Genomic DNA, 27,828 nt, shown 5'->3' on the forward strand with positions numbered 1-27,828 from the left:
AGGACACAGTTGATGTCTGGAGGAAATATGTTCCATAGATCCCTCAAAATAGGAGTATCAGGAATACCTTTACCTGGTAACTAATCTCCCTATGGTTTTTTCAGATATTTCATCTAATGCATTGATTACGAATCTTCAAAGCACTGAGGATGAGAAAAATTACCTGTTGTCAGCTATATTTTTTAAGGTAGTTCCTATACCTTCTCAGGTAGTTTCAGGGGGCGTGTCTCTAATTGGACCAATCTCCTTTTTAAGCATTTTGTAACCCAAACCTAGGATTCTAACCCAAATTTAGCATCTTTTACTAAAACAGTCCCCTTGGACTTTTATGAATCAGCTTAGCACAACATGAATGACATTCTCCAATGTCCATGAAATAAGTTATTTGCACTCATGTTTCTATTCAAGCTAGAATTACATAACATAAGTCATTATCTGTTGTTATATATAGGATGTCATTATGTGTGTTATTGTCACATACTTTTAAAAACTAATCTATACCCAATGGGTTTGTGAAGATATTTCTAAATTTTTAAGAGATGGGAACTTTGACTTTCTTTCAGCCTATGTAAAATTGCTGTAATCTTGGTTATATATGACAAATATGCATATTTATCATATTTATAAATCTGTTCTCTACACTTCGGTTTTAACATCCCAGGTTAGTAGCCATTGTTCCTGCTTTTTGGTGGGGAGGGAATGCTAACTCTGATTGGGGTTTATAAGTCTGGCTTCCCTAAACACATTTAAAGCTCAAGCATGTGGCCCAAACTCTGTCAGTCTTTGAAGAATTCATCTTTTGGGGGAGGGGAGTGGGAGAGGGGCAGTCTTTCCAGGGCCCATTTAGGCACTGTGAGGGTCTCAGCGATACCCAGTGTGAATGCCATGGGCATGGCGGAGGGGACCTGCAGTGTGGTTTCGGCCTTGTTCCTGGCTGTACCATCCTTCAGCCCTAACCCTCACCCTAACCCTAACTTTTTTCCTGCTTGTGCCATCCTTCATCTCTGTGGCTTTTTCAGAGATTCTGTGAATTTTTTATCTTTCATTCATAAATTCCTCTTCTGCTTCAACTAGCTAGAATAAGGATAAGGACTGATATATCTGGTAAACACTGAAAATACTTCATGCTATTGAAATTGAGATTTACGTTGTAAACACTTTATTTCAAATACTAATTTTATAAGTAAGGAATGTGATTACTTTTTGTCTCATCCTCTTAGGAGGGTAATGTAAGCATTATGTTATGTTCACCTGTTCTTGGGAATCTTATTAAATGTTTATATGATGAATTTGGTTTAGATGAGTTATTCCTAATTTAGAAATTTTGAAGTGTGTTATTTATGAATATTAAGTATATTATTCAAATACTCTTACAGGCCAAATACATTTTCTTAAATAGATTGTAAACATTTTATTTTCCTGTAAGGTACTTGAGTATTCAAAAAAAATAAAAACAAAAGTAATTGGGAAATTATTCCTTCAACTATAAAACATATTGGCTTATTTGGGTAATATAAACGTTGTTAGGACGATGACCTTATAATTACATCAACTAGACCCAATCTTCAGCAAACATTCACCATGCAGCTACCAGAAAGTGCACATAAGTACAAAAACGGGATGAAGTAGCTGTTCATGTTCTGATGTAAAAAGATCTCTAAGATACTTTAAATGAAAAAAGCAAGGTGCAGGCCAATGTGTATATCATTTATGTGGGAGCAGAGTAGGGGATAGAAAACATATTTCTATTGGTTTGTGTATGCCAATTAATGTAGCAGCCTCTGTGCAAAAGCTTTTTCTAACATGTGTTATATAGACCATTTGCCTGCATTGGAATATACCCAGCAAGAGCCTGACCCCCTAGCTTCAGAGAAAGTAGAGTTTCAACCATCACCTTTCTATGTTCATTCTATTTTGAAATATTAAATAAATGTTAAAACTTGTAGTATACACCACACCCAGATTTAAATGTGAGATTATAAAGAGAAATGTCACAGTGCTCTAGCCCTTAGGTTAATAAGCACCAACCTAGAAAAGTTTCAAGAATTGGACCATATCTCTAAATCTTGTATTCACATTGTTTCTAAAAGTGCTCAATGCAGTATTCCCAAAATCAGACTTTGTTGCCAGTATTTCTTATAATGGCAGTGATGAGGCCAAGGCTTAGATTTGTAAAAAGAGGAGAAAAAGGGGGTTCATTAACCCTTCACAGAGTTTATATGTCTTTAGAAATTATAGTAGTGTGGGTAGATATGCCATAATTGGCTGTGTCCTTTGTGGAATATTGTGGTTAACTTGTATGCATCTCTTAGCTCCTATCACTGAAATGCCTATTTAATAGTAGTACATTGGTCTTACCATTATAAGAAAATCTGGGCCTGATCAGGCCAGTTTGCTGAAAAAATGAACTGAGAACTCAGAAAAGAACCATTCTGACTGGTAAGAATGGGCACCTCTTTAAAAAGTTAGCATTATATTTTTTGCCTCCAAATATCCTGCTTAGGAGTGTCTAGTAGGTGTAGACACACCTCGAAAGCAAACACTCAGAAGATCCTATATATTAAAAGAAAGATTAGTATCTAATTGAGGCTGTCTCCTACGACTAGGAGAAATCAGAAACAGTCTTATATTGTAAATTAGGGCTTGACAGAATCATTCTAGAAACATGCCCACTTGGGGTACTACATAGAAAAACTTGAACCATTTGCTAGCACCTGATGGAAAGCAGTGCTCCCAGGCCAGTTAATAGGAGCATTTGGGCAGCCTTTTTCCTGGAAGCACTTCCTTGTTCCAGTTTTACAGATACACAAGCAGCCTTCAGAACACTTGAGTCTCTTCTTATAGATAAGTACAAATAGCCAGAGACAAATACCCTGATTCATAAGCCATTTAAGTTTTATATATATATATATATTTATTTGGTTGGCTTGAGGAGTCTTGACTCAGTGATATACATATGAAATAATTCACCTCCCCCACTGACTGCTATTAACTGCATTGAGTCAATGCTTTCTTTTCACAAGTACTTAGCAACCATAAAAACACTCAGTCTTAATCCATAAATTTTTTTGTCACTTTGGGCCCATAAGATATTATTTCAGCTGTTAAGGATTAGTTCTGTATGTTTTTTAAACTTTCAGTTCTTGCTGGAGTTGAATCCCTGAAGAGAGTGAGCTGCTGTTCCAGCATTTGGTGGGGCAGGGTCAACCTCTTACTCCCACCCCCTCTCCTCTTGCTTCTTGGCTGCTAGTGTATGGAAGGAGAGGGAAGGAAGACATTTCTTCTTTTGACTGGTCAAGACAAATGGCTTGTCCCTTTCACAGTAGGTCATCCCTGCTGATTTACTTGGGTATGGACTGTGTATTCTGTAGGTGAGTGGAAACCCAGAAGACAGGCTCTGCTGGTGTTTAAATGGCAATCAGTTACAGCTGTTACAGGCACTACAGCAAGTGACCTGCAGAGAAAGTTCACTCGAGGCAGTTCTAACAGTTTTCAGCTAGCTAACCCTCTAGGAGATCGGGCAAAAGACTCACTAAATGGAAGAACCTAGGACATGATAGAGCCAGAGGTCTAGAATGCTGTTTTCCTGGTTTGGGTGGCTTGCTTTATCCTCTCATATCTTGTTCATGCAAGGGCAGAGATTCTGTACAAAATGTTGAGACAGTCCATGTATCTTGAACAGCACCCGTGTCACTAATGAAAAAAAATATTTCTAAACATTCCATTTTTTGCTCATGTTCTAGTGCAGGTTCTGTTTGAGATATTTGAAAGGTTTATTGTACACTTCTAATGTCTCCTTCATTTCTGATTTTTGTTATTTGGGTCTTCTCTCTTCTTTTTTTTTTTTTTTTTAGTTAACCTAGCTAATGGTTTGTCTATTTTGTTTATCTTCTCAAGAAAACAATTTTTGATTCATTGATCTTTTGTATCATTTTTTGAGTTTCTATTTCATTTAGTTCTGCTATCGTCTTAATTATTTCTTTCTGCCTACTAATTTGGGGATGGGATTGGATTGTTCTTATTTTTCTAAGTTCTTTGAGGAGTATCAGATCATTTATTTGAAATCTTTCTGTTCTTTTCATTTTAGTGTTAATTGCAATAAACTTCCTCTTAGTACTGCTTTTGCAGCATCCCACAAGTTTTGGTATGATGTGTCTTTGTTTTCATTAGTTTCAAAAAATGTTTTGATATCCTGTTTAATTTCTTCTTGGACCCGTATGTCATAAAGGAGCATGTTGTTTAATTTCCATGTGTTTGCATAGTTTCCAAAGTTTCACTTGTTACTGATTTCTAGTTTTAATCTGTTGTGGTCTGAGAAGATACTTGAAATAATTTCAGTTTTTTAAAATTTGTTGAGGTTTGATTTATTACCTAGTATGTGGTCTACCCTGGAAAATGTTCTATGTGCTGATGAGAAGAATGTATATTCTGTGGTCATTGGATGAAATGTTCTGTAGCTATCTGCCAAGTCCAATTGGTCTAAAGTGTTGTTTAAATCCTGTGTTTCTCTGTTGATTTGTTGCCTAGATTATCTGCCCAATATAGAGAGAGGGGTGTCCCAGTGCCCAACTATTACACATTTGAGTCTATCTCTTTCCTTAGGTCTAATAGTGTTTGGTTTATATGTCTGGGTGCTCAGGTGGGTGCATACATATTTATGGTTGTTATGTCTTCTTGCTGGGTAGACCCCTTTATCATTATGTAGCGACCTTCTTTGTCTCTTTTTATGGTTTTTTGTTTAAAGTCTATTTTACCCAATATAGGAATAACTACTCCTGCTCATTTTTGGTTTCCATTTGTGTGGTATATCTTTTTCTGTCTCTTCACTCTTAGGCTGTGTGTGTCTTTACAGGTGAGGTGAGTCTCTTGTAGACATCACATAGTTGACTCTAGCTTTGTAGTCCAATCAATCAGTCTGTGTCTTTTGAGTGGAGAATCTAATCCATTTAAATTTAGAGTTGTTACTGAAAGGTATTGTCTTTCTTCTGGCATTTTATAGATTTTCATTTGGATGTTTTAAGTATCTTTTGTTTCTTTCTTTCCCTTTTATTGTTTGTCTTTGGTGTTTGTTGGTTTTTGGAGGTGGTAAAATATAGTTTCTTTTTCTTTATTGTTTGCATTTTTGTTCTACCAGTGGGTTTTCTTCTTTCTTGTGTATTTGTGGTAGTAATTATCATTTCGTAGGCTCCAGATGCAGGACTCTCTTGAGGATATCTTGTAGGGCTGGTCGTGTGGTGGTGAACTCCTGTAGTTTTTGTTTGTCTGGGAGATACATGATTTCGCCTTCATTTCTACAGGATAGCTTTGTTGGATATAGGATTTTTGGCTGGCAGGGTTTTTGTTTTTACTGTTTTGAATATATCATCTCATTCTCTTCTGACCTGTAGAGTTTCTGTTGAGAGTCTGCTATGAGTCTTATGTGGACTCTGTTGTAGGTGACTTGATGCTTTTCTTTTGCTGCTTCTAGGAATCTCTCTGTCTCTGAGTTTTTCCAGTTTGACTATAATGTGTCTCAGAGAGGACCTTTTTAGATTGAATCTGTTTAGGGGTCTTTGAGCCTCCTGAATCTGAAGGTCCATGTATCTCCCTGTACTTGGGAAGTTTTCTTCTATTATTCTGTTCAATATGTTCTCAATGCCTTTTCCTTTTTTCCTTTCTCCTCCGCTTCAGGAATATCTATGATTTGGATGTTTGTGTGCTTAAGGTTGTCTATCTCTCTTACATTTTCTTCATTTTTTAAAAGTCCTTTTTCTTTTTTCTTTTTTGTCTGCATTAAAAAAAAAAAAGAAGAAGAGACTGTCTTCAAGATCAGAAATTCTTCTGCTTGCTCTAGTCTGCTGCTTAAGTTCTCAGTTCTGATTTTTATTTCATTGAATGACTCCTTCAGTTCCATGAGTTCTGCTACATTCTTTTTTAAAACATTACTCTCTTTGTAAATTTCCTCCTTTACATTCTGGGTAGTTTTACTCAGTTCATTGTGTCATCTAACCGTGTCTTCTTGTATCTCATTGAGTTTCCTTAAGATTTTTCCTCAGAATTCCTTTTCAGTCATTTCAAGAGTTTCTTGCTCTATGGGGTCTGGTATTCGAGAGTTACTGTATTCATTTGCTGGACTCTTACTTTCTTGTTTTTTCATGTTTCTAGTATCTCTACATTGATGTCTGGTCACCTGATATAGCATTTGCTTTTTCTGTTACTCTCCTTCCCTAGAATCCACTGGTAACCCTCCTTGTGTCAATGCAGTTGAGTGGTTGGTGGTCCACCTGCACAATGGCAGTGGCTGCTGTAGCTGCTGCTGTTGTAGCAGGCCATCCTTGTGGCACCAGTGGTTGTGGAGGTGGCTCTGGCTGGCTGCCTGCATGGTAGTGGTGGCTCCAGCAGCAGTGGCCTGCTTGCACAAAAATGGTGGCTGCCTGGTGGCACTGGTGGTGGCAGTGACTGCAACCATGGAGCTTGCAGTAGGCACCCACTTGGCTGTGGTATCCACAGCAGTGGCCCACACAGCTATGGTGTCTGCAGTGGCCACAGGGTTACCTCCCACTGGTGGCAGTGGCATCAGTGGCTATAACTGCCTCCCTAGCATCTGTGGTGTCCTTGGGAGCTGTGATGTTACCTCGTGAAGGTGGCAGCAGCATCTGTGGCTGTAATTGCCTCCTTCATGTCTGTGGTGTTACCGCAGTGGTGGGGTTACCTCATGGGGGCAACAGCAGCACCGGTGGGTGTAACTACCTCCCTTGCATCTGTTATTTCCTTGGCAACAGTGGGTTATCTCATGGCAGCAGCAGCACTGGTGCTGCAACTGGCTCCCTGGCACCTGCAGTGTCCTTGGCTGTGTCTTTGGCAGCAGTAGGATAACCTTGAGGAGGCGGGAGCAGCAGTGGCAGGTGCAACTGCCTCCCTCACGTCCACAGTGTCCTTTGTGGCAGTAGGGTTAACCTGCAACAGCAGCAATTGCAGCAATGGTTGCAGCCACCTCCCTCATACCTGCAGAGTCTGCAGGACTGCTGCTCTATGGGGAGCTGCTCTGCGATGGGCAATGGTTCTGGGACTCAACTTTGGCGATGGTGGCAGTGGGCCCGCTTCAATCTTCTTCTGCAGGAGGAACATGCCCTGGGCACCTATAGTCTGTCATCTTCCTGGAAGTCCTGTGAAACTGGAAATCTATGAGCCAATTTTAAACTGGAAAGACTTGGGAGGGAAAGCCTACAGTCGGAAGCCAAAGAAGTCTGTAGGTGGTTTTTCCATCATTTCACAAATGGAAATACTTCCATAGTTATTTCACAGTGGTGAAATCTATATATGAGTCCGACTTAGTCCTTTAATTTCATCTGGTCAGCCCCCAAGAGTAATGACGATGATGATAATTATTAGACGAAAGATACACTTCAAAGACCTTAACTGTGTTTTTCCAAAATGCCAAAACAAGGGAATGTAACTCCTAAAAGTATATCATTTTCACTAAAAAATTAAATATTATTCTCCTTACTTCCTAGAGATTTCCTCATCTGAAATAAGAAGAGGGGAGATTTCTACAATATTATAGCATTTATTTATTGACTCATTGTCTCATGAATTTTTTAACGCATACACATTTTGCTTCCCCAACAAGATCCAGAGTTCATTTAGACCAAATGCTTTATCAGAGTCTTCTCCTATAGCCTGGCATGCTGCTCTGCATGCAGTAGGCCTTCATTAAATACTTGAATCAAATTGGACAAGGACTTTCATGACTTTTTATTGCACCAGAATTCTGCCATGAGCTTTGTGCCCCAATCTAACTTGTTATTCTTATCTCTTGGCTTAAAACATCATGCCTTGCAAAAGGCTTCTGTGAGCAAATACTTGAGTAAAAAGGATTACCCCTTTCAACAGGGTCTGAATATGGTTTTTCATGAGGCCTATGACAGTGCCTTATACCTCATTATAATCTACTGGGGAGTTATTGTGCATCTTGTAATGGAAGCTCAATTCATATTTCTCATCACCTGATTAGTATTTCTGAATTGGCTCTGGTGCCAAAAGGAATATTTTCCCTCACTGTTTCTCCTTTTCAGTAGTAATATAAACATAATAACAAGCAGTAGAAAGAGCATCCCCTTTCCAGAAACAAACAAAAACCAATTACAGTCAATCCTGAGGGAAGTCTTCAGTGGAGAAAGCCAAGAAAAGCGGAGAGAAAGCTGAATGCCTCTGCCTTTATCTGTTCTCCCTGCCTAGCTTTTTAGGATCACATTTTCACAGCCCAGTTTGGAATCTTTTGTGCCCAGGTAGGAAGGAGGAATTTTTATCAACACATGATTGATGTGTTGAAATGTATGAAATTTAATTGGAGAGAGGTCTATTCCTTTTAGGGCTCATTTTCTGACATGTGTTTTCTGGCTATAGGGCAAAACACGGGACAGCCCTAGGAAACAAACCAAGCAAGCAGTAATGAAGGCTGCTGTGTACTATCCTGCTGTCCACGCTTCTCACCTATAGCCCAATAGGAAGAGTGCCTGGGAGGATATGGTACAGCAAGCAGGGGGAAAGGACTGGGGTGGTACCTGTGGTGGCCCTGTCCCACTCTGTGGCCAGTGACCACCTGCTGTGCCAGTCCTGGGCCTGTTGCCCTCAGATCAGTTCTTTGCCTTTACTGTGCATTGCGGAAGGCCGACCTTGGCAGAGGGTGTCTCCTGGGCTCCCCTGTCCTTGGTTTTGACTTTTGGCTGATTTTCTTACTTCAGTCCTCACTAATATGACCATACTGTGTCTTTCCCTCTTTGGTTTAACCTAGTCATTTGTAAAATGGAATTCTGGTCCTTATTTCTATGGCTTCCAGCTGGAGGAAGACTGGACATGGGAGATGGGTGGCATCTCCAGCGGTGGCTATTTCTTTAGGGTTCCTGAAGGCCCTCCAGATTCCAGCTTCCAACAGGACACCTAGCTCAGGCCCTGGCAATGCCACTTTTCTCCCTTCTATTTGAGGGCTTCCTGCTTTGCTAACATCAGGGTTACCTCACAGTGGCCTATTTGGCTTCTCAGCTCTTCTGCTGCTTGTAAAGGCACTTCCCAACATTAAATCCACTCTGTGGAAAATACTCTGAGTGTCTTCCGTCTTCCTGGTTGCACTTTACCCCTACCCTCTCCCTGGTGTATTTATCTTCGCTCAGATGGGGCAGTTCCTCAGTGCTAAATGTTTTATTGTTACAAAGTTGCTTTTTTAAAAGTTAATTCAGACCAAGCATGATGCATGGTGCTAATGTGTAATCTCAGTAGGTCGTGATGAATATTTCTTGCTGGAAATTCCTAAGATCAAGTCTTACACCTGGGACCTAGAAGGGCTTAGATGCACTTTTCTTAATGCACTTGAATCAAACAGAACACAAACTCTTCCAAAGGGTGAGCCAAGATGTCTGTGGAAGAAAACTGCAGGTGGGATGGGGTAATTGTACCTGCAGTACAGACACTGGAGTGAGATAGACCTGGATTCCACTTTCAGCAATTCCAGTTAGCTGTGTGAGCTCAGGCAAGTCCCTGCATGTCTCTGGCCTTAGCTTTCTCAGAAAAATGGGAGTAATGATATAATAAGGAGATAGCACTTATAAAGGAGCGTGGCGGACATGTGTAAACCTGCCTTGAGGGCTGGTTTTCTTACTTTGGTTCTCACTAATATCACCATGCTTTGTCTTTCCTTCTCCTGTTTAACCTGATTATTTATACAAGGAAATTATTTTTTTTTATTTCTCTATAACGCAGCTAAGGTGAAATCCTCAAAAGGAGCTTTACTTGAAAGCCAAGTGAAATCAAAATGAAAATAAATCAGCAGGTACAAAAGCAGTAAAGTCACACTCATAATGTAGGGGTCCCTGAACAGGCATTGGCCAGTGACTGTTTCCCAGGGACCTGGACTGCCTGTCACAAATGCCCTCTGTCTCACCGCATATGGCTGCTAGGCACCAGTGTAGTCCTTAGAACACAGGATATTGCTTAACTGAATATAGTGTCCCTTTCAAAGACAAATTCCTGTTCCCTCAAAATAAAACTTTCCCTGCTTTCTCCTACATGTGTTCCTTGAGGTTTTATTTAAATAAAGGGACATCATGCTTCAGAGCTTCCATTCATGGTATTGCCCCTAAACCTAAAATCTTTGAGACAGGGAAGGTTCTGAGAATGCTGCCTTTCGACAGATTAGACAGCCTCTTGGTCCTAGAACTGGTACTAGGATTATCTGGCTAATAGACAGTCTTGTGTATATCTACTCCTTTAGAAGTTGCAAATCAAAGGGAAAACTCCAGTTGAAGCTTGGTGCTCCCTCTGCTTTAGTAATACTTTCTTTTCAGGCTTCCAAGGAGCCAAAAAGGGAGCTGTCTAACAAAGTCAACTAACCTAGGGACCATTTATTCTTGTTAGAATTGTTAAAATATAGCCATTTCTGTTGGTGCAAATAAAAAGACATAATCTTCAAATAAGGTTTTCTTGCTCCTACCAAAGAATAAACATTTGTCAGCAATCCTCAAGCATGGGCACCTTCTTGACCTCCATCTCAGACAGCCTTGCAAACACCACTGCCAAAGAAAGTAGATTTTTCACGGGAAAGAAAAAGTGACGTTGGTCACAAAAAAAAAAAAGAAAAAGAAAAGGGGCTGACCCCGTGGCTCACTCGGGAGAGTGCGGCGCTGGGAGCGCAGCAGCGCTCCGGCCACGGGTTCGGATCCTATATAGGGATGGCCGGTGCGCTCACTGGCTGAGCGCAGGGGGGTTGCAATCCCCTTACCGGTCACAAAAAAAAAAGAAAAAGTGACCTCAGATGTGAATCCCACATCTTTCTGATCTAGACCACATATATCTGCACCTCTTACCTCCAAGACAGGAGGAAGAAATGGGTTTCTAATATTGTCTTTGAGAATAACCAGAGGCTTTTACAATTTGAGTACATAACCAGGCACACTCCTAGATATATAAACCAAACTGTGTAATGTAAAGAAGTGGGAGGCATGAGAACTGGGGACTCACAACTTGGAGATAGGCAGCATGTTTTAACTGCAGGCCCTGACGCACAAGGGTCTGGCACTTTTGAACATTTTCCCAGGTGATCTGGCATCATAGAATTTTCCGTGTCTTACTTGAGGTGTTACAGGATTCTGTGAGCTTATGGTCTCTCTGTCCTCAACAGTTCTGCCATAAGGGAGCACAGGCAGGCTATGTTAGGGGCAAAGTCAGTCTCGGTTTAATCCTACTATTGAACTGGACGAGATTGACATTCCTTGCTCTATCCTGGTTGTAGACAATATGCTGCTAAATTACTATAATATTACTTGACACCTGTGCTCCAGTGATTTCACAAGTGGGGAAAAGGTCTACTAGATGCCAGCAAGGTATGAAAATGTTTAAATAAGTTTGGTGAGATTTCAGCCATTCTAGATAAATCTGTATCTCATCTGTGCTGTTTTTAAAGCTTAGTATTCTTTACTCTTTTTCCTTAATTCTATTGTAATAGGAAAAGTTCAACTCACCTGAAATTTATTGTTAATTAAAAGGAAGGCATATGTTTATACATGTACATTTGTATTTAGGCACATAAAATATTTTAAATTAACATTGACCTTTATTTCCTCCATTTATTATACTTTTTAAATTAGGACTAGAGGAAAAAACTATCAATTTATTTTCACTGTAATGGCTTCTATTTGCAAAAAGTAGGGTTTTTAGTATAAAGCATAATAATCTCTGTATTAGTTTTCTATGACTGCTGTAACAAATTACCACAAACTTAGTGGCTTAAAAAACACAAACAAGTAATCTGATAGTGCTGTAGTTTAGAAGTATGAAATGGTTCTCACTAGGCTAATGTCAAGGTGTCAGCATTCCTTCTGGAGTCTCTAGGGGAAATCTTTTTTTTTTTTTTTTTTTTCCTTTTCCATCTTCTAGAGGCTGCCCTCATTCCTTGGATCTTATCCCATATTCAAAGCCAGCCAAAGTGGGCCATGTTCTACTATCTGCGTGGTTCTGATTCTTCTGCTTCTTTTTTCCATCTTTTAAACACCCTGATTATTATATTGGGCCCACCTAGAAATACCAAGATAATCTTCCTGATGTGATCCCTAACTTTATCACATCCGCAGAGTCCTTTTTTCCATATAACCTAATATATTTACAGGTCCTGGGGATAAGGACATGAACATTGGGGGGGTGGGGGTTGTGCCTTATTCTGCCTACCACAATCTCATAAGAAGTAAACCTACCATCTTTTCTTTCCTTCTGGAAGTGGCGTGAACAGCATTTTATTGGTGGTTCTACCACCATATTTGATTGATATATCTTTCTCCTCCCTTTGGAAATGCCATTACTAGATATTTCAGAGCAATAGAGTGAAGGGGTTTTAGAAGACAAGGGGGCTCAACTGTGTAGCTGTGTAGCAGGTAATTTCCCTGGGGTCAGATTCAGCCCTTCCATTTGAAGAATGTGGATAATCGTATGAGCTTTCTCTAGATACCAGAGCTGATCTGACAGTCACAGAATGCTGAAAACTTTACACTACTTTGTAAAAGAAAGAAAAGTGTTCTAGCTTCCTTGGTGGGCTCTAGGAACTTGAGTGCATGGAACTACTAAGAAGCCTCATTTAAAAATTAAAACATTTTTTCTGAAAATAGAAATGGCTAAAAAGAATCTTAACTACACGAGAGAGAATGAAATAGCTCATTTCCATCTTAAATCGATACTTTATCCCTATCCCTGCAGATAGCTCATTTTAATCTCTGTTTATGTTTATCTTGTTTTGCTTTTTCCTCTGCTCTGATGTTTGTTATGCTTTGAATGGATATTTATTCCCTTCTCATTAAGCCTACAAACATCTAATCATTCCTATCTGTTTTTTTCATTTTTAATAATTTATATTTAGATTTTGGCAAACTGAAAGACCTAATTTTGCCCTTTGAATGCCTATGCATTCAAGTTCTTTAGGCATATTTTATTACTTGTTTTTTAAATTCTGTTTTAAGTTTTATAAAAATGGGTATTTCTTATTATCCCTCAAACCATAATTTTCGTTAGTGAACTTTTTGTTTAATTTTCTTTTGCTTTAACATTTTATTTTTCAGACACCTCTCATTGAACCTCACGTTCCTCTTCGTCCTGCTAACACCATTACCAAGGTAATGGGACGTAGGTGGGTTGATGAGCCATCCGAGCTAGCTTCTTAAGTACCACTGGAGGTGGTCCGGAGGTCAGAACATCACATCAGGAAACCTCTAATACATTTTCTAGAGACAGTGAATAGTCAGTGCATCTTAGTTTTCAACATAAAACAGTGACATGTCACACAAGTGAACAATGTAATGTATAAGCAAGTAGTTAGTTTTTCAAACCAGAGTTAGATTGGAAAGTGATTTATGGATTCGTTCAGTTTGTTTTCCTTCTATTAACTCTCCTTCTTTCTCCTCCCCTCCTTCTACCTGATTAAAATCCAGGTTCCTTCAGAGAAGATCCTCAGGGCTGGAAAAATTTTACGAAATGCCATTCTCTCTCGAGCACCTCACATGATAAGAGACAGGAAATACCACCTAAAGACATACAGGTATGTGCGCTAATTCTAAAGGCTGTGGGCCCCTCAGATTCATGTTTAGTGAAAATGGAACAAACACGCTCCTCCCTGTTTTCCATCTGAAGTCAGCCCATTTTATAATGCCTCTAGGCTCCAGATGGTCTAAGCTTGTCTTTTTTATTTTATTTTTTTATTTTTATTATTTTTTTTTCTGGGATAAATTAATTAATTTATTTATTTATTATTTTTTAAAAAATTTTATTTTGTCGATATACATAGTGGCTGATTATTGCTCCCCATCACCAAAACCTCCCTCCCTTCTCCCTCCCCCCCTCCCCCCCAACAATGTCCTTTCTGTTTGCTTGTCGTATCAACTTCAAATAATTGTGGTTGTTATATCTTCTTCCCCCCCCCCCCCCCGGTTTTTGTGTGTGTGTGTGTGTGTGTGTGTGTGTGTGAATTTATATATTAATTTTTAGCTCCCACCAATAAGTAAGAACATGTGGTATTTCTCTTTCTGTGCCTGACTTGTTTCACTTAATATAATTCTCTCAAGGTCCATCCATGTTGTTGCAAATGGCAGTATTTCATTCGTTTTTATAGCTGAGTAGTATTCCATTGTGTAGATGTACCACATTTTCCGTATCCACTCATCTGATGATGGGCATTTGGGCTGGTTCCAACTCTTGGCTATTGTAAAGAGTGCTGCGATAAACATTGTAAGCTTGTCTTGGATCCCTTCTTATTAACTGTGGATGTTTAATTATCCTTAATATTCCCAGCAGCTACTCCTAAACTAATTTGCTTGGACATTGGTTTAATTGTGATGAACAGAAATATGTGTGAAAGAAATATCTTGTATTCTGTTTGCTAGTTTCTTTTAGGAAACCTACTAGATTTAGATCACATTCAATTAACATTTATTGAGCACTTACTTATGCTGAAAGACCTGTACCAGGCTGCTTTCTGTATATCTTACTTCATTCTCACCACAACCCTGCTAGATAGGTGTGTGGCCATTTTTCACATGACAAAACTGAGGCTCAGAGAGATTAAATAGTTTTCCTTGTCCAAGTCACAAGTCTAGTGAGTGGCAGAGCCAGGATTTAAACCAAAGCTGGTTGATTTCCAAACTCAGTGATCTTTTCATTCATTCAATCATTCATTCATTCCCTAAGTTTATTAAGCACCTACTGGCCACCAGACACTATTCTGTTCCAAGCCCTGAGGATACAGAAGTGAACAAAATATACAAAGTCCTTTATGGAGCTTGTTTTCTAATGTAGGATTTCATTCAGGTATGCATACAGTACGATACACAACTCTGAATCACATCTGTAATCATATAGAGTAAGGATTCTCATTATGGCTGTCACTGGAGTTAAGAAATGATAAAGATAACGACCAAGGCTACATAGTTAGTTGAACCTTCTGGGATGACTGAACCATGGTGGGCCGACTAAGAATTTGGGTCTAATCCCTGACTTTTGATTCTATCAATTCACCAAGTATTTAGGAACTAGAATAACCAGTATATGGCACATAAGCCTTCACTCTGTCTTCCTGAACCCATGCTTCAGATACAGCCCTCTTTCAGCAATCAGTCAGGCTCTCTTATTTAGCCTACACTTGACCTCAGAACCCACTAGCCTTGGCATGAGTCAAATCCCATATGGTTCACATGAAGCAAATTCTTAAGATACAGTGAAAAACTAGAATATAAGGGCCGAGCCCGTGGCGCACTCAGGAGAGTGCAGCGCTGGGAGCGCGGCGACGCTCCTGCCGCGGGTTCGGATCCCATATAGGAATGGCCGGTTCGCTCACTGGCTGAGTGCCGGTCACGAAAAAGACAAAAAAAAAAACAAAAAACTAGAATACAATTTTAAAGTTACCCTGAAGGATGTTTATATTTCAGTGACTGTGAACTATGATAGAACCTATAAAAATCATACCTGGTTCACTAGATAGCAAATCTACCAAGTATATGTGCCTCAAGATCCAGTCTCTCTCTCAAGGACAGAGATGGAAAAACATTGCAAATTCTTCCTCTGGTTCACTTTTTCTACACTCTATGCAAACTAATAGACTCTTTTGCTTGCATTTGGCATGAATATGTTACAACACCAAAACTGACAGTTTGTCACATTTAGATTGGCCTCTTGATAAAATTTTGGAAATGAGATGGGATTTGAGGTGTACCTTAGGGTTATCAGTAGCACATTTCTCTTGGGAGAGATTTCATCTCTAAAGATGAACTGATTTGATCCCGTGTGCTCTTTTCATCTCTAAAGACAGATGGGTTATCTAGCCCTTTTTATGTTGATATTTACTGGGTACTATTTTGGTTTTAGGTTTTGTGGGTTTTTTTATTTTTATTTATTTATTTTTTAGCTCCCACTTAGAGGACATGCAATATTTCTCTTTATGTGCTTGGCTTATTTCAGGTAATATAATTTTCTTCAAGCTCATCCATGTTGCTGTGAATGGCAGAATTTCATTCTTTTTAATGGCTAAGTAGTACTCCACTGTGTATATATGTAGCACATTTCCTTGTCCAGCATCTCCTGATGCACATTTCCTAGCTACTGTTTTGGCTGCTTACATTTGTAAGTCTTGTTCTCCAACCCTGGAAGTAGGTTCTTTTCAGAATCTGTGACCCCTATACACTGCTATAATTTTTAAAGGTTTAAAAAAAAATCATGTGTCACATGTCCCCAGAGAGAATTCAACTTCTTACTCATTATGTGGATCTCAAAATCTCATATGGCTAAAGGATGTTTTTCTTTTTGAAATTTTATTATTTTTTCCTTAATTTAAGATGTGATTATGCTTTCCCAAGTATTGACTTGTGGAGAAAATCCATTGAAGTATGTCATGTTTGGTGACAAATCACGGAAACTAGAAGTCAGAAATCATAGTCTCTTTCTTGTTCCACAGTAGTAAGATTTTAAACCCCTGAAATATAGGTGTTATGTCTGTTCCACACCCTATGACACAAATTAATGATCTGCTGGCAATGACCAGCAGACTCAACTGGAAGCCAGAGGCATGATTACTTTTTTCTGCTGTACAGTTTGAGTTCCTTGTCCCAGATATTGCAGTTCCCAGTTCATCCTCTCTTTCTCTCCTGCTTTTCACCCCATTATATCATTGCTGCAATATTAGGGGCTTGAACCTTCTTCAGATGCAATATCGCTCGCCCCCAATGAGGACTATACTGGAGGTCTGCTGTCAATTCGACAGTGGCTGGGGATCATTAGTGGAAGGATACTCAGTGATTCCATCAACTGCAAGTGGCACATCTGTATGTCTTTGTTCAGTATTCTGACTGCAAGATTCTTTCACCCTTATAAGGACCCAGTTGCTCTGGGATCATCTCGATTCTGTGTGCTCTTTTAAAGAAAGGCAATCATTGAATTAAAAGCCAAATGAAACTGATTATTTATATTTTTACAGGAGTTTTCCCATTAATAAATTCTCAAATTAGAAAAGAAATATTTTGGTGGGCCATATGTTTGGGTCAGAATGATTAGTAAGTGCTTCTTTGCCCACTGAAGCTCTAATGTGTGGGTATAGACTGTAAGAGAGCAGTTCTGGAAATGTAACGGCCTTTTCTGTACACACTCCTTGTGAAATATTCTGGGTTCAGGGTCAGCACCAAATCAGGGCATCCCAAGGAGCTCTGATAGATTTCAGAGGTCCTACCATATGAGGAGGAAAAGGCCTTTTGCTTCTCCTTTCTTTTACAGATGAGGAAACTGAGAACCAGACAGTTGAAACCATACAACCAAAGTCACATGCTAATAAATAGCAGACCTGATGCTGTATCCCATGTCCCCCCCAGTCCAAGATTCTTCCCAAAGTGACACAGCACCATGAGTCTCCTCCAATTGCAACTAGAGAGGAGCTCCCTGGGCTTGACTCAGTCTCAACCCATGCCCCAGAGGCAATGCCATCCTTAGCATGGGAGGGAGGCCACCAGCTGCAGGCAGCCAGCTGCTCTGTGACTTCTTGCCTTATTCCATTGTCCCGTGGGATTCATCCCTAGGACTTCAAGATTCCATTTATTCCCTTGAACTGACATGCCATGAACACCTGCCCTTCTCTCTCACCCCACCGAAGGTTTCAATATTTCCTAGTGTGTGCATGTATAATTATGTATTTCCTAACATGTAGTTTGCCTATCCAGACCAACTCACCACAGAGGGGCATCTTAGGTATTATTGTGTGAATATACAGAAAGCCAGAAAGCATCTGGAGTTCTTCTGATGACAGGCTCTGTAGAAGTGTAATGCTCATTACACAGAACTTTTTCCAAGGAGATTTGCATCACTAATTGCTTGTTTCTCCCAACACCCCTCCAAGGAAGATCAGTAGTATTACTTGAAAATATGAAGTGCTATAAATTTTGCACTTATACAGCACCTTTCATGGAGCACCTCCAAGTGCCTCACAAACGTTAACCCATTCCTCGCAAGGCTCAGGTGAAGAAAGTGAGCATTTTGCTTTGCCTTCATCTTAAACTGAGATCTTCTGGGACCGGCTCATAATAACAGTGTTTCAATTCCTGTGATTAACTTGCCAGATAAGGCTCCTCCTCTAGTGGCCCTTTATTTTTCCCTGATGCTGCAACTTGAAATGCTCTTTCATTTAGCCAGACTTGCTTAAAAGTTTCTCTCATGAGCTGAGTGGTTTTATTGGTGTGTATGTGAATTTGAGACCCTGAACCTGAGGCTACAGCGTGTGGCTCATTGAGTGCCATGAGACCTCTTCTGGTGGAAGAGCACTGTGCTTGCTCTTCGGCAGGTTCTCTTTCCAGAAGCTATCTTCTGTCCTCTCTCTGCAAAGGGGTGATTTCCCCATTCTTTCTGTCCCATCTCCCCTTAGACAATGCTGTGTGGGAACCGAGCTGGTCGACTGGATGATGCAGCAGACTCCGTTTGTTCATTCCCGAACCCAAGCTGTTGGCATGTGGCAAGTCCTGTTGGAAGATGGTGTTCTCAACCACGGTAAGATGAGTCACAATCCCTGGAAAACCCTCAAGAAATGCTACTTGCATTTCCCTGAGTAAGTTGTTGCTGAACTCCCAAATGGGCAAGAAAGAATTATGATGCCTTTAGGGACCCACAGAGCTAGCATCTTCATTTAGCAATACAAATGCAGTGAATGGCTGCTATTGATTACTGTGTTCCACCATTGTACCTTCCTAACTTGAGAGAACGTGTGGAAGGAAAATGAAATTGCAACCCAAGTGCATCAGTTCCAATTATGTTTATTAGTTTGCATTCACGGTTCATTGATAGTGTGATTATACTCTGAGCATTGCATAGCAATCCTGATGCAGGGGCAGAATGAAGAGCAATGAAATGTGGGGCTGGGCTGATGACATGAAAGTGATGACTTCAGAAGCTGCCTTTTCACTATGGCGTTGCCTGTAGGGGCCGATTTGTATACTCACAGGATGACCATATTTAAAACCAGGAATGAGCTCTGCAGTTGCCGCCCCTGAGCTATAATTGGACAGAGTAGCTATTTAGGACTGGTGTGTAACCGGGACCCAACTGCTCATTCCATTTGTTTAAGACCACTTTTCTGAAAAGACATAATATTAAAATCATTCATTTAATTTACCAACACCTGGGAATCTAATGATGGTTCATCAGTGTTTCTCATACTTTAATGTGAATACATATCACCTGGGACTCTTGTTAAAATGCAGATTCTGACTTAGCAGGTCTAGGATGGGTCCTGAAAGTCTGCATTTCCAACAAGCTCCCAGATGCTGCTGATGCTGCTGTTCTGGGATCACACTGAGCAGCAAGGGTCTACCTCTTCTCCCTGTCCTTTGAGACTATGGATGCTCCATTCTGAAAAGGGGCAAAAGGTTTTAAGACATGTAGATGAGGGATTCTGAGCAGAGTGCATTGTCTTTGTCCTACCACGGAGGCCCGGGAGACGAGTGGGTCCAGAGGGCTGCGGCCTGCGTGACTGCAGCCAGGCGGTCATGTCTTCCAGCTGCACAGCCTGGGCGAGGCTCAGAGAGAAGGGTGCGGAGTCTGCCGCCTGGCTCCACCGGGCCCTCCTGCCCCGCACCCTCCGCTTGCTGCCGGCGCACGGGCTGTGAGGCAGAGGAGCCACGGCTGACCCGGGCCCCATGTTTCCCGTAGTGGACCAGGAACACCATTTCCAAGACAAATATTTATTCTATCGATTTCTGGATGACGAGCACGAGGATGCCCCTCTGCCTACTGAGGAGGAGAAGAAGGAGTGTGATGAGGAGCTCCAGGACACGATGCTGTTGCTGTCACAGATGGGCCCTGACGCCCACATGAGGATGATCCTCCGCAAACCGTGAGTGACAGCGCCTGGCCCGTCCCCAGCCGCCGAGTGCGCAGGCGCACCTGGGGGAGGCACGCACCGCTGATTTCTGAAGTCCTGGCCTTCTCCCGGGACCAAAGTACAGACACTGAAGTGGTGACACAGTAGGCTTTGTGTCTGTTCTTTTTTCTTTCCTTTTTAAAAAAAATTTTTGAGCCAGATAACTCCATTTCCTATTTGCATGAGTTAAAACTGTGAGCTGTTGGCCCAGTATGTCAAAACTGAGTCCCCGTGTCAAACGACCTTCGGTCAGTGACAAACAGAAACTGCTCTGTTTCTGTGCCAGACCGTGGCGGGCCCTTTCTTCCTAATGCACTAGGACAGAGGTCCGTCAGAACCGTAGGCCTCATGCCTGTGCTTGCATGCATGTATGCATTCATTCATTCATTCATTCATTCATTCAGTTTATCCTTTCACCAAATTCCAAACTTCTGCTCTTCAGCTTAAGGACCGATTCTTAGAACATCGCTGCTCCATTAACCCCTTCAAGGCCTTCATTCAGCCATTGCGGGGGGTCTCTTCCTTCCATCTCAGCTGAAACACACCTTTCCTTCAGTAGCAACCCAACAGCTGAAGTTGAGGACTGAACTGTTTAATCAGATCAATTCAAAAAGAATGTATTGAGCCCCTCAGATGCAGGGCGCTCTACTAATTGCTGTGGGGCATACAAAGAAATATACACGACAGTCTGATCCTCAGGGAAACCTTTTCAATAAGGGGTGACTTGGTACCTGGTTCTGAAACCACCACACACAAGCTTATGTTTTTCTGCTGGAAATGAACTCATCCTCCACCCTGCAGTCAGTGCCAGCCAGCTGTAGATGTCGACTCTGAGTCACTGGCTTGGCTGACCTTCATTTATCAGCGGGTCTCGACAAGAGCATCATCTTAGCATGTCTTATGTGTCTTCTGGGCACTTTCCAAGAGTGACATATTCCTCAGACCAACTTCCCCAATGTCTGCCCCTCAAACCAACTCACAGTAACCTCTCTGAGTGCACCTTGATTTCCTTTTCCCGGGATTCTTTCCTTACTTGCCCTTCCTCAGTGTTGCAAAGGCGTTCCAACATACTTCATTTCTGTCACACCATGTCCCCTTTGTGTACGTCTTAATCTCATATACCATTCAAAGGCCTTCCCTCATCCCCATTGGCACCACCATCCTTAACTCAAGAACCGTGGTTTTCAACTCTTTAAACCTCAAAACCTTTTCTTCAAACAAAATAATAGGAAAATCCAAAATGTCTAACAGAAAAGCGAGAGCTTCCTTGACCTAAGCAGGAGGAGGATCCAAGAAACCTGCCTAGATAATTTATGCTCTGTCTGCAGTGAAGGGTGTCAGGGGCAGGTGGCTGAGGAGACACGAGAGAATCCCTAGAGCTGAGGTACTCAAATGAACAGTGCCGTTTTAAAACATGCCTGCTCCCCTGTCAGACTGCCTCCCCTCTCTCTCCCCCACTCCCCTCTTGTCCCGTTCTCCATTACTTGTACTTCATCATTTCCTGCATTTATCCTCTTTTCGCTGTTCTAGTTGCTGCCACCTTCATTCAAGCCGCTGTCCTGCAGTGGTTCTGGGTCAGGCACAGGGCAGCCCCCCAAGGGGCATTGGAAAGTGTGGGGGGATGTTTTGGTTGTCAAAGGGCATGAGGGGATGCATTGCTGGCATTCACTGGGCAATGGCTAGGACCAAGGAATGCTAAATACACTGCAATACACAAAATAAAGAGCTGAGCTGAAAATAATGCCCCTGTTGAAGAAACATTACTGTAAACTGTGAGTTTTCTTAAAGGCAAAAATATGTCTCATTTATTTCATTTATTCATTATTGTTTATTACTTCATTTATTCATTAATTGACTGATATTTATTGAACATCTACATTGTTCTACATATGTTAGATGCCAAGGCATTAAGGTAAGCATTGAACAGGAGGGTTGCTCTTCCTTCCTGGAGCTTTCTGCCTAGTGCAGGAGACAGACCTTAAGCAACTATTCACGCAAGCGATCATTTAATCACAGCTGCGTTACATGCTACAAAGGAAAACGTAGTAGGTGTTAACGCAACATAATATATGGGGGTGGGTAACCTGGTGTAGAAGTTAGTTAAGACCGTGTCTCTAGCTCTGTGCATTACACCAAGTAAGCCATCAATAAACCTTTGCTGAGTGAGTAAGTGAATGAATGAATGAATACACAGTCCCAGCTGATATTTCCTCAGCTCTTAGTCTCTCCAAGGGAGGCAGAAATGCCATTCGATTCACAGATTTTTTAATCATCCCCAAAGGGGCTAAAAAAAAAAAAGTAATAAAATGGTTCCTGCCTTTGGGGAGTTTATAATCCAATGGGAGAGGCACTCCCAAATTAGATTCAGATGCAATATTTATTGAGTGCCTGCTGTATGCTAGAAACATTCATTCTAATTGTTTGACTCACCCTTCACAAGAGACCTGAGAGCTGGGTTCATGGACTACCCTTAGAAATGGAGTCTCTGTTTGGGCTTCCTTTCTCTTCCAGATCCCTAGAAGCCTAAAGGTTCTTTGGAGAATTAGACTCTTCCAATCATCACAGGCTGTTAACATACGGGTTTCACCAATATTCCAAGATACATCATTTTGGGTGGCCTTAGGATTTTCCCATCTTCCCAGTTTTTTTAAATTTTGCAAACATTGGAATTATGCTAGCAGTTCTTCTTCTGCCTCTTGGGTTTTCTTTCTATTGGAATGATAGCTCCCAAGAGATGGGAAAGGGAAAAATAAGGAATCTAATTTTATGAGACAGACATTCAAACTCTACACACACATACACACACATACCCCATGTTTCGTTAGTCTACTAATAATCTGTGGAGCTACCACTTTATTTTATTCAAGTGGAAAGACTAATGCCGGAAGGTTCAGCTGAGCACCGTGCTCCTGGAAATTGAGGGCATGTTCCAAGGTCCTGGAAATGTTGACTTTTTACTGCCCAAACTGCCAAGTCATTAAAAAGTGTGATGGCATGAGATGCATTGGCTCCATATCGACCAGGGCAGGACCCCCCAATTTTTTAAACCAGCACAGCTGCTTTTATAATAGTCACCACTGCCAGAGAGGTTGCAGAACTCTGATAATTACTGGGAAAGAAATAACACAATATTCTTTGATGAGAAGATTACTTTGAGAATTTGATTGTATAATGAAGATGTTGCTTTGAAAGGTACTTCCTATTGTTCTGGATCTGAGACTCGCTAGCAAAAAAAAAAAAAAGTGTCACTTGTTTTGACAAGCTACTTAGAAAAATTCTCTGTTTATTACATTAACTGCGGCATTTTAACTGTCAAACTATGAAAGAATGTTCTGTAGTTTAAAAAACAGAATAGAGCTTCAAGGGAAATTTTTGGCACACTCTTGTTGCTATTGGTATTGAAAAAAAAATACATTTTGAATGTGAAATTAGCTTTTTATGTGGTGGCAGACAGAGTGACTCACAATGCCCATACTGGTTTCACAGGTGCAGACCTGGATGGCATTTGGGGGAAAGTGCTATAGACCAATGACAGTTTGATAAGGTGCTGTTGTTGCAGCCCTGAGACAGGGCCATCAAACACAGAATGACTCTTGGAGCTTATTATTTTGATTTTGCTTTGTTTATAAATCTAAAAACAAGAGGTTACCCTACAGCAAATAGATGTAATGAACACCCTTACCAGTAGACATGTGTACTTTGACTACCTTTGAGCAGATATTTTAGATAGGAAGATAGATGCAAAAAGATGTGGAGTGACCAGGTGAGCAGAATATTATAAATTTGAAGCTAGCTGGGTAAAAAGAGGCTTCAAAAGGACAGAGTCCTCTTGCCAAACAAGCCCTCCAAGCTCTTTTTCCAAGTACAATGAGACAGATGCTCCACTGTTTAGGATGGTCTATCAGAAAACTAGGCTAAGGTCAGCAGGGTGGGGGGGCAATAAAGTAGATGCTATGTAACTCTAGGTCTGCAATTCTGAAATCCCCTAAAAGTCTAGAAGCTTAAGTAGTTGAGAAAGAGGTAAGTCAGGTGGGCCTGAGCAGAGGAAAAAAATGCATATAACATTAAAAGAATTGTTGGCAGGTTGGGGAGTCTTCCAAATGGGTCAGAAACTCAGAAACTTCAGTTCATTTATTTCACGTGATAAATTAATAGTTTGAGTGGCCTTGGTATTTTCCTGTCTTCCCAGTTTTTTGAAATTTTGCAAACATTGGAATTCTTCTTTTGACTCCTAGGTTTTCAGAGATGGGAAGGGGAAAAATAAGGAATCTAATTTTATGAGACAGACATTCAAACTCTACACACACATACACATACATACCCCATTTTTTGTTAGTTTACTAACCTACTAACAATCTGTGGAGCTACCACTTTATTTATTAAAGTGGAAAGACTAATGCTGGAAGGTTCAGCTGAGCACCTTGCTCCTGGAAATTGAGGGTTTGTTCCAAGGTCCTGGAAATGTTGACTTTTTACTGCCCAAACTGCCAACTCATTAAGAAATATAATGGCATGAGATGAATTGCCTCCATATCACACATATGCTATGGGGCATGTGTTTGAAAGGAAACAATTTAATATGGAACAAAAGACATGGTAAAATACCCCAGTGGGCTGCGGGGGAGGGTTGTTTCCCCTCCGTTGGCTGTGCTGTGCTGGAAGGTCCTGCAGAAGCAGGGTTAAGAACCCCTGCAGCTGTTCCACACACTTGCTCTAGAGGGCACTCGAGGGGCTGTGTATTTTCTCTAAATCAGCAGCAGGACCAGTTTTAATAGGATCTTTATTTGTCCAAACTGTTTTTGAGTGTGTGAAATTGGAAATCCTGATAATTATAAGGGGATTTGTTTCCTCAGGGGATCCCAGATTAGCAAGCCTAAAATCAATGGTGTTTAGGGTTTCGATTTCTGTTGGGATATGCCAAGAGCATGTTCACAGTTATGAAGTCCTTCCTCAAATGTTAATCAGATGAAAAGCATGACTGAAAGAGCCTAATCTTATAAAATAAGAAATTCACTGTGAATCCTTTTCTTCACTGCGTGATAAACTTTGCCTTTGTTTTTAGTGGAAAGATTGCTGTGCTCTAGGTGAAAGAATTTAGCTGAATAAATGATTGCATTAAGTGGGTCATTGCTTGGGTTGGGATTTGCCTGTCCCTTGTAAAAGCAGTCGACCACTTGCCCCTCATGTCTCCATGCCCGAGAAGGCACCAGTGGAGTGCTGCCTTTATGATTCAGATTCAGAAGGAGGATGGACTTAGCTACCCATTTGCAGTTTAGCATTCGATATAAGATTACCTCAAGTTTTTAATGAATTTTTATTGTTCAAGCCAATCTGTTCATGGTTGAAAATTTGGAAACCACTGAAAAGAGTTGAAAAAGAAGAATTAGCACCTGCAATCACTTCTCTCAGATATAATTAGTGTTACATTTTGGTGCCTGTCCCTCTGGTTATTTTTCAGTTCCTAACTTTCTATACTTAATAATATATCATAGTATTCTCCCTTAAACTCAAATATTCTATAAGGATGGGATTTTTAAATAGATGTAGAGTAGTCTATCCTCTGAATATTTCTTAACGCATTCAGTTTGTGATTGCTGGATGTTTAGGTTGATTCTCACGCCCTTTCTTCCTTCTTCTTAAGAGCAGCAAAAAAATATTATTTTAGTGCTCTTCTTCCTAGAACAAAGAAAGGGCGACCAGCCAGTAGGGGCACAGGATGGGGGTGGGGCAGAAAGATGCTGGTCAAGTTCCTGCAGGGAACAGTAAGCCGTTTCCCACTGAGGGAGTGCCCAGACCAGGAGCGCTAGTAGATGTGGCTGGGATTAGATTGAGGGGGATCCGCTGGGCTTGGATATTATTTTATAGCCATTTGGGGCACCACTGAAGAGTTTTAAGGGGGGGTGTGGTGTGTCCAGATTTGCAGTAGGTCAGTTTCTCTGCTGTCTCTGGAGAATTGATTGAAGGGGCCAAGACTAGAGGCAGAAAGCTAGATACTGAGTTTTATGAGATTACATTCTTTATATTTTGAGAATTTAATGACAGCATTTGAGATACATACATTTGACCCAAGAGTCTGCTAAATCAAGTCTGAAAGTAATACTGAACTCAAGAGCCCTAGATTCTATTCTGACCATTAAGTCACCCAACATCTCCAGGTTACAAATCTCTTAAGCTGTAAAATGAATTTAATAATATCTGCTTACCCTCTCCCTGCTTTGCAAGGGGATTGTAAATGGAAACAAATGCAGTCATATTTAATCAGAGCTCACATTTATTGAGCACACATGTGCTGGGCGTTATGCAAAACAATTATTTAATTCACTTCTTCCAACAAAACCATGAGGTAGTTAATTAATATTATCTCCATTTTATTTTATGGGTTAAGAAACAGAGGCTTGCCTGCGGTTATCCAGAAAATGGTGGACTCAGGATTATACCCAGGTCTGTCTGACTCCAGAGCCTGTGTTCTTTACTGTGCCCTACCACCTGCCACAGTCCAAAAGGGATTTTGAATGGCATCGTGCATTTATGCTTTGAGCATTGGTGAGGAAAAATGTCATGGAAATCTTACTTTAAGATACTTATTACAGATTCATCTTATCTCATTAAATTATTACCATATAGACCTGGATGGGATACAAGTATACCATCTACTGTAGAAAAAAATCTGCTAGTATGGGAGGTACCCAGATGTGCCACTTATACATAGGGGGTGATGATAATGATGAAGATTATTCTTTCTTGAGAGAGTTACATGCTTCTGGAACCTACAAATCTTTTATTTTTATCTTATATCCTGAGTTCTACTAGGTACTGTCAGCAACAGAGTCCAATTGGCTGTATGGGTTTAAAGTTTTAAAATCCCTTGTCCCATGAAAAAATGCTCAACATCACTCAGCATCAGGGAAATCCAAATCAAAACCACACTGAGATATCTCACCCCAGTCACACTGACTATTATCAAAAAGACAGAGAATAACACATGCTGGCGAGTATGCAGACAAAGGGGAGCCCTCCTACACTGTTGGTGGGACTGTAAATTAGTGCAGCCATTATGGAAAACAGTGTGGACGTTTCTCAAATAACTACAGCCCACTGCTAGGTATATACCCAAAGAAATGGAAATCATCACGTCAAAGGGATAGCTGCACCCCTATGTTTATTGCTGTTCTATTTACAATAGCCAAGAGTTAGAACCAACCTAAATGTCTGTTGATGGATGATTGGATAAGGAAAGTGTGGTATATATACACAATGGAATACTACTCTGCCATAAAAAAGAATGAAATTCTGCCATTTGCTGCAACATGGATGAACTTAGAGAAAATTAAGTTAAGTGAAATAAGCCAGGCACAGAAAGAGAAATACCACATGTCCTCACTCAGAAATGAGAGCTAAAAAAATAAACAAATTAAAAAAAGAAAGAAAGATACAACAATCACAATTGTTTCATGTTGAACTTCCAAAAGGAGAGAAAAGAACTGAGGTTACCAGAGATGGGAAGTGGTGGGGTTTAAGGGAAAAATTGGTAAAGGGCCACAAAAAATGATTACATTGTGTAATGTTGAATATACTAATTATCCTGATTTGAACATCACATATTGCACATAGTTATGGATATTCAATGCTATACCCCATAGATATGTACAATCAATTATGTTTCAATAATAAAAAATAAATTAAAAACTTATACAAAAAATTTCATTGTCAAAACTGATTCCACAGAAATTAAGTGCTTTCTAGTTTTAATTGCCTTAAGATTAGTGTTGCCAGATTAAATATAGGATGCCGATTAAATTGGAATGAATAATTTTTTGATACAAGTATGTTTTATGCAATATTTTGATTCCCTAAATTTGGCACCTGATTTATGATAATTAACCTGCTTCTCTTCAAAGCTCCCTTGGAGAGTTGTTGGAAATTTTAGCCTA

General features: G+C 40.5%; 1 protein-coding gene across 3 annotated transcripts in view; it reads left to right on the forward strand.

Moving 5' to 3' along the window:
• Nucleotides 1–27,828, forward strand: part of RAPGEF4 (Rap guanine nucleotide exchange factor 4) — a 285,199-nt gene that overhangs the window by 186,489 nt on the left and 70,882 nt on the right. For all 3 annotated transcript variants that reach the window (XM_063077705.1, XM_063077715.1, XM_063077719.1), the window contains exons 7-10: nt 13,077–13,130; nt 13,446–13,552; nt 18,407–18,528; nt 19,687–19,870. In XM_063077705.1, the coding sequence (XP_062933775.1) occupies nt 13,077–13,130; nt 13,446–13,552; nt 18,407–18,528; nt 19,687–19,870 (467 nt within the window). The remainder of the gene's footprint in view (nt 1–13,076; nt 13,131–13,445; nt 13,553–18,406; nt 18,529–19,686; nt 19,871–27,828) is intronic.

The sequence above is a fragment of the Cynocephalus volans genome, chromosome 1 (assembly GCF_027409185.1).
Source record: "Cynocephalus volans isolate mCynVol1 chromosome 1, mCynVol1.pri, whole genome shotgun sequence".
Lineage (NCBI taxonomy): Eukaryota > Metazoa > Chordata > Mammalia > Dermoptera > Cynocephalidae > Cynocephalus > Cynocephalus volans.